At 42.0% G+C, this 7,547-nt stretch overlaps 1 protein-coding gene across 1 annotated transcript; it reads left to right on the top strand.

The window, feature by feature from the left end:
* Nucleotides 1–839: 839 nt before the first annotated feature.
* Nucleotides 840–4,932, top strand: LOC146575470 (uncharacterized). The gene is made up of 5 exons (XM_085272488.1): nucleotides 840–909; nucleotides 1,026–1,188; nucleotides 1,505–1,593; nucleotides 1,707–1,867; nucleotides 4,854–4,932. The coding sequence occupies exons 1-5, from the start codon at nucleotides 840–842 to the stop codon at nucleotides 4,881–4,883; spliced, it is 513 nt and encodes a 170-aa protein (XP_085128614.1). The 3' UTR covers nucleotides 4,884–4,932.
* Nucleotides 4,933–7,547: the final 2,615 nt, after the last annotated feature.

The raw sequence follows: 7,547 nt of genomic DNA, 5'->3' as shown, positions 1-7,547 counted from the left end.
TAAAATGTGGGAGCCCGAAATTGTGTCTACTTTCATCTTACAATCCGGCAACAAATAAATTGCACTGCAAACAAAGTCTATCAACAAAGAAAACATTTTCGTTTCATACGTTTCCGTTATATTCCCTTACAAAGCTAGCTTTAACGCTTCGAGGGTTCCTTTGTTCTTGCCGTCGCCTCGGCGCTTGACCCAGACTTTCGCTCTGTAGTTGCTTTTTAGCATAGTACTACAAAAAATTGTAAATCTGTGATATATGATTGATAAACGTAAAGGTAACTGTATAAATGTGTTCAATGACTTTGTTACTTTTAATGATTGGTGAGCACCCGCTTCGATTCGCACTCAATTCAAACTTTACGTTGCACGCTCACCTAACTTTACGCTGCACGCTCACCTAACTTGCGTTTGCACCTTTTGTCCACACGTAAACTGCGTTTAGCATTTACTTGTGGACGAGGAAGACGGAGAAAACGCAGCGTCAAAGGTGTGCGCCTATTTTGACGCCACACTGTGCGCCATGTTTTTGTCTCGGTGCCATGAATTCCTACAATGGCAGACTTAGACAAAATACTGTTAATTTTATTATCTTCAGTGTTTAAATGCTTACATATACGGGTTTGCTTGTAATTGTTGCCTATATACATTTTAAGCTATTATTTATTATTTAGTTCAATCAATAGATCAAGTTTTGTAGTGACTATGAAATATATTGTAATTATCTGTTTCCTGTTTATCCTAGACAGGGCAAAAAAGGACTCCAAATTAAAAAAAAAGATAAAAATGAAAGACTGGTGCATTGTGCAGTTTAGCACTGGTGGTACAGAAATAGTCCCTAGATCATGGATAAATTGGGAGAAATTGTCATGGCCTCCATATCCTCCGTGAGACACATTCAGGATCCACGACACAGTAAAGAGGAGAGTTCATCCTGGTGCAACATGGCTCACCTATGCACCAGTCCGACTTCTAATAAGCCATGGTGGGTATCATCTGGATTGGTGTTGTATAAATGTAACAATAACAAGTTTTTCGTGTCCTAATTTATGTCTGGCCATACATTGTGTTTGTACTTCCAGACACATTTCACGAAGCAGAACGCAGTCTTCAGAAATATCTAAGTGAACACTGTGATACGTCTGACCTTCAGTCCGAAGCTGAAACTCAGACCAGTCATAAAAGAAAGCACAAGTAAAACTTTTTTTTATTTCACAAACATATCTTTGATTGCTAAGAATTTATGATCTTGTCTTTTATACATATCTGTGGTGCTTGCATACTGCAATATCACCACATAATATAGTCCAAAAAGTGGAAGCTTGTAAACTTTTTATAAATGCAAAGCCGTGTACACTTGTGCACTTCAAAAATTCCTTGTATACTGTACCTTCTTGCACATCTCCGTTTCCTGTGTGTGTTGTTATAAATCAAACTGTAACTTTAGGAAAAAATATTCCAAAAGCACATTTGTAATTACTTATGACCGTTTTCAACTTTTTTTCTTTAGACCAAATCCCCTGTACACATATAGTGACTCAGAGGATGAGCAGCCCACCAAAAAATGGTTTCCCCAGGCCCCTCGAGTGAAAATACCAGGTAATAAAATACTGTCTAGTGTCTTTGTACATATCTGTGTGTGACACAAGGAAACGTTTGACAAGTTGTCTGTATTCTTAAATACTTAAAAAATTTTTATCTTTTTCTGTCAGACCTGACGAGAGCTGTTAATGAACTCCGTGAGGAGGTCAGAGCCATCCGCAATGAATCGGTAGATGCTGGGGTACTGCCTCTGGATTTGCCCTTGCACAACATTGAGGAGCTAAACAATGCAGAGCCAGCTCTTCAATCACAAGAGGCAAATAAGGCAATGGTAAGTATATAAAGGTTATGTACACTTTGTAACTATAAATTGTAATAGCTGTCAGATGTGATTTAAATACATAACAACGGCCTGTTGATTAACCTGGAGGGTCTTAGGGTCGATTTGTGGCTTTTTCAAATTTTGATTACATGCCATTTGCACAGTGTTGAATGGACTATAGCCAAATTCTCCAAAAAAAAAGTTTGATATGATTTTATTTCAAAATTCAAGTCTGACTTCCTTCAATTAGCTTCAGTGGCTAAGCTACAAATAAACTTACACTATTGGGCTTAGTGGTCGATTTGTGCCCCATTGAAACCCATTATAAACGCTATTTTTCACTGCAAATTAATTACGGTCAAAGGGATCGTCGATGTTTAAGTTTCATTTTCATTTTGCAGTAGGGGCCTTAGAGTTGTAATCTTTTTATTTGTCCACCAGGTGGCGCCCTTGCTTCACATTTGACCCCTGCTGGAAAATCCCATATTTACAGCAGTGTTTTTCAGCTCAAATGATGAGTGTGGGTCACTATCAATGTGTGTGTCTAAAAAAAAAAAAAAAAAAAAAAAAAAAAAAGGAGTGTGTGTCTAACTCCTTTTTTTGTCTGATTTCAAACGTTTTTTCTCCTTTGAGGTCCACACTGCAATACAAACAACAAATGTAAACCTAAGAACTAAAGACTTTGTTTTGTCTGCAAGCGCAGGTTGTTTACGCAGCTGCACTAAAGCCGTGGTTATAAATATGAGCTTTAGAGGCAGGAGTAGTCTTTTCCAAAATGGCAAGACATTACAACACGGAAGAAGCGCTGAGAATGATCATGGATCCCGAGGACAGCTCCTCCTCCTCTGCAGAGGACTCTGGGGATGACGAGGAAATTTCAACGGGGGAGGAAACGGAGGAGCTGGAGTCCTGTTCCGACTCAAGCGGAGCCCAATCTTCTGAAATTGAGAGCGGAGACACGGAGGAAGCACCAGCGGGGTGGATTAGTAAAAATGGATTAATGTGGAATCCAACAAACGCCGAGACGCTGCATCATGTTCCAGCCGCTACTGGGTACACCGGACCTACGCATTACGCCGCCGCTCGGATCTGTGACCCGGTATCCAGCTTTTTAATCTTTGTCACTGATGAAATCATGCTGAACATTGTGTCCATGACGAATCTCCAGGGGAGGCATACGATCGAAAATTGGAAAGACGTGGACAGCGACGAGCTGCGGGCTTACGTGGGGCTACTGATCCTGGCAGGAGTTTACCGGTCCAAGCACGAGTCCACGCTCAGTCTGTGGAATGAGAAAACTGGCCGCATTGTATTTCGGGCTACCATGTCAGAAAAAAGATTTCACCACATTGGCAGGGCCCTTCGTTTCGATGACAAACTTTCAAGACCGAGACGCAATTCTGGCAAACTGGCTCCCATTAGTCAAATCTGGGATATGTGGACCCGCCGCCTAGAAATGATGTTCTTCCCGGGGAGGGAAATTTGTGTGGACGAGCAACTAGTCCCGTTCAGAGGGAGGTGCGGGTTCAGACAATACATGCCCAAGAAGCCATCCAAATACGGGCTGAAAATATGGGCAGCCTGCGACGTGGATACGTCATACGCCTGGAGATTGCAGCTGTACACAGGCAAACCAGCTGGCGAGCGCCCTGCAGTCAACCTGGGAATGCGGGTCGTTTTGAAGCTGACAGAGGGGCTCCAGGGACGAGTTGTCACATGTGACAGCTTCTTCACATCGTTTCCTCTGTCAGAAGAACTCCTCAGAAGAAAAATGACCCTGGTTGGAACCATCAGAAAGAATAAACCAGAGCTCCCGCAGCAGCTCCTTCAGACAGGGGGGCGAGAGGTGTTTTCCTCAGTTTTCGCTTTTAGGATGACGCACACGGCCGTGTCGTACGTGCCCCGCCGCGGCAAAAATGTGCTCTTGTTGAGCACGAAACACCGCACCCAAAGCGTGAGCGATGATGCCAAAAGAAAGCCTCAAGTGATAATTGACTACAACAAATCCAAAGGAGGGGTCGACAAACTTGATCAGGTAAGTGTCATTACGCATCAGTTGCGCACGAATTTATTCATTGTTGCTCATATATTCTTGTGTAAAATATACATAGGTTTAATTTTTATTTTTTTTATCAGGCTGTGTGCGAATACTCCTGCAGGAGGCGAACGAGTCGGTGGCCAGTAGCTCTGTTCCATCATATGATTGACGTCTCCCTTTATAACGGTTTCGTCCTGTGGATCGCAACCGATCCAGCCTGGAAGAAGTCCAAATCACATAGGAGGAGGATTTACATCGAGGAGGTTGGGGAAGCTTTAGTGAAACCACACATGGCAAAGAGAGAGCGCCTTCCTCGCTCATCACTCACAGCGGAGTTTGTGAGACGTGCCCAGTATGCTGCTGCTTCAGACCCCTCTGCAGGCCCCTCTGCAGCCATCAGCTCAAAGGCCAGGAAGCAATGCGACCTTTGCTCAACAAAAAGACGAAGAATCCTCACCACCTGCTGCAAATGTGGAAACGAAATATGTAAGGACCACACCCTGACCATTTGCAGCAACTGCTCCTGAGCAGGACTGTCCTTCCCTCCCCCCCTCTCTCACTTCCTCATATCTCATACCTTTCCCCATTCCCCATGTGTTCATTGTTCTGAAGTTGTAAAATAAATGTTTTCTGGTTCAAAGTTATATTGTATTTTTTATTTTATTTTAGAACACAATAAGGTAATAGCATTTAGTGATAATAAGCAATAATTATAAATGGTAATAAGCATTTTACCATGAATATTTCAAGGAGAATTAGGTCTAAAAGATTGGCTAATTTAAAGTGGAATAAAATATTAATATATAAATTTTTTATAGCACTTTTTATGGCGTGGTCGATTTGTGGCTCTAAGACCAATAGTGTATGCATTTTTCTAAGACCCCAAACACACAGGCACTTGCATACACATTTAAGACATGAGACACGCTAATTCCATCTCTTAAAATGTGTCTATAGGTGAGACGCTTTGCCTTGATTGGAGCCTGACGCAGCAGTTAGGGGCAAACTCTATGTCCGAGTTTGTCTTTGCACAAGCAGTGCAGAAATGGCTCCGATACGCCCCAGATCGTTTGGGTGGGTGCAGGACGCACATCATGCAAAAAAATTACAAACTTCTGTGAATCATATAAACGTAAATAGGAAACTGTCTTTTAATAAAGTATTTAGCAAACGAAACATGCCTATTGACCTTTTTTTGTTTATTTTTTTTCTCTCTTACATCACATGCAATGCTTTCTTATTTAGGGATATTAATGTTGACATGATACATTGTGAGACATTTGGGTTTTTTTTATAAAGGGTGTCCAATTTAAGAAATAAGTACAATTATGTGTTTAGGTGGTTGAAGTATTGATGGAAACATGCAGTAGTTTAGTATTGGTTAAAATACCTATAAAGAAAGGTAGATTTCCAGTCATGATTTAACTGTTGTTTTAATAAAAAGCAACTGTGCGAAAGAGGTGGAAAATCAACACCATAGCTCAACAGTGTTTCAATATCAGAATCTGACATTGTTTCAATGTCAGCAGTATTAGAAAATATAACGTTGAATCAACGTCAGGTTTCAACATTGATTCAACATCAAAACCTGACGTTGTTTCAACGTTAAAAAAGGGTGCAAGAGTGACGTTAGGTCAACGTCACACTTCAACGTTGATTCAATGACACAGCCTGATATTGACTCAACATTGTTTCAATGTTTCCTTGCTATCTGGGCTAGGTGCACAAGACATGGGTGGTGGGTCCATTTCAGGATTTTAATTGCTTTTGTTATGTTAACTGCATTGTCAGTAACACAGCAAACCACTTTGTTTTCCACATCCCTGTCACGGTCGCAGTGGCAGACCGTGTGGAGAGTGTGTGGAGGACTCAGGTGCAGACACAGGCGTGGACACGAAACTGAGTTGAACGAAAAGCGAGCCTTTATTGTGGCTGAAGACAAGGAGTGCAAACAAGGAAGAAGCGCAGTGACAAAACTAAACTTTAACTAAACTATGAAGACACAGGAAATCATAACTATGACTACAAAAGACTGGCTGTGACAACATGGAGGGTGGGAACACAGACGACGCGACACAGACCGCATGAAACACCGAGACTAAATACACAAGAGGGATGATCAGGGGAAGTGGCCACACATGGGAGCACAGCTGACACACATGAACCTAACGACAGGACAGGAGAGGTGAAACTAAATACACTGACATTGAATACAGACTTTCAAAGTAAAACAGGAAACATGGAGATTAGACATGACATGAACTAAACATAACCACGCAGACATGACTCATGACAGGTAGACGCACGAACCAGGAAGACAGAGTACAGGGGAAGATGACAGAAGCGACAGCATGAACTTGAAACACAAGACACACAGACATAAACACATGAAGGGCAAGGGAGGCTCAATACAAGGGTAATATAATTACAAATGAGCTGGAATAACTTAATGAACCTAACAAACAATAAACATCAAAATAGACTAAACACAAAACACTGGGTCGCACGACCCAGGACAATGACAATCCCACTCTTTTGCCACTTTGAGCAGCTCTTCTGCTAAGTTCTCAGAAGTGTGTCTGTCGCTGAACTCAAAACAATCCAGAAGACAGGATACCATTTTATAATTTTCAATAAAGTGACACGTAACTGACAAGAAGGATGTGGTGGTTTGGGATGTCCAGCTGTCAGTTAGAAACACTGCTGTGGCTTTTTTAACCCTCTCTTGCAGTGATGCACGTTCTCTTTCATATATGCCTGGGATGATTTTTTTGGGAGAGAGCCTTCCTGCTTGGAATTAGATACATGGGATTCATTGCATGTATAAAAGTCCTGAATCCCTTATCATCCACAACAGAAAATGGTTGGAAATCAAGTGCTATCATTTTTGCCAGTTCTTCATCAATTGTGTTCTGTCTTGCTGGAGTCACAGACTTCTGCAAAAACTGTCTCATTGAGCTCTGGCTTGGTTTAGGTGGTATACTGCATGACGCTTCAGATACTGCAGCAGAAGAAGGAGCAGCAACAGTTGCAGTAGACCAGGGGTCACCAACACGGTGCCCGCGGGCACCAGGTCGCCCGCAAGGACCACATGAGTCGCCCGCGGGCCTGTTCTAAAGATAGCTCACCATAACAACTTACCAGTAAGCTGCATCTATTTTTATTTTTTCTTGCTATTTTTTTTTAATCACAATTGCATTGGCGTTAATTTGTTAGAGATAATATATAAAAAAATGTTTATTATTAAATATTAGATCATGATCTAATATTTAGTGCTAGCTGGTCTCCACGGAAACAGTTGCCATGAAGACCAGCAAAGGCAAAGGTGAGGAGATGAGGAAAACATGGCGGAAAAAAGGAAGAAAACATATAATTTTCACAGTGAATGGGAGGAAGAGTTCTTTTTTACCACTGTGAAAGATTCATGCGTGTGTCTCATTTGCGGGGCAACTGTGGCAACGGCAAAGCGGCACAACGTGGAGAGACATTTCCGAACGTGTCACACAAGCTACCATGCTAACTACCCAAAGGGCAGCACACTGCGAGCGGAAAAGGCCTGCGAATTAAAGGCAGGTTTGAGCAAACAGCAGTCTTTTTTCACGAGACCGGTGAAAAACTCTCAAAAATCAACCGAAGCCTCATTTAGAGCTA

The sequence above is a fragment of the Mchenga conophoros genome, linkage group LG4 (assembly GCF_057382185.1).
Source record: "Mchenga conophoros isolate Kocher_MC1m ecotype Shallow Benthic linkage group LG4, M_conophoros_male_GT1.1, whole genome shotgun sequence".
In the NCBI taxonomy this organism is placed as follows: domain Eukaryota; kingdom Metazoa; phylum Chordata; class Actinopteri; order Cichliformes; family Cichlidae; genus Mchenga; species Mchenga conophoros.
The sequence above is the reverse complement of the archived record's forward strand: the minus strand, read 5'-3'. Positions and strand labels throughout refer to the sequence as shown.

Bases quoted from the DNA above. Each gene is read 5' to 3' on its own strand.
- LOC146575470 (XM_085272488.1), top strand. From the start codon at position 840: ATGGATAAATTGGGAGAAATTGTCATGGCCTCCATATCCTCCGTGAGA. The intron at 1,189-1,504 runs GTAAAACTTTTT...TTTTTTCTTTAG, and splicing joins AGTCATAAAAGAAAGCACAA to ACCAAATCCCCTGTACACAT. The intron at 1,594-1,706 runs GTAATAAAATAC...TTTTTCTGTCAG, and splicing joins CCCTCGAGTGAAAATACCAG to ACCTGACGAGAGCTGTTAAT.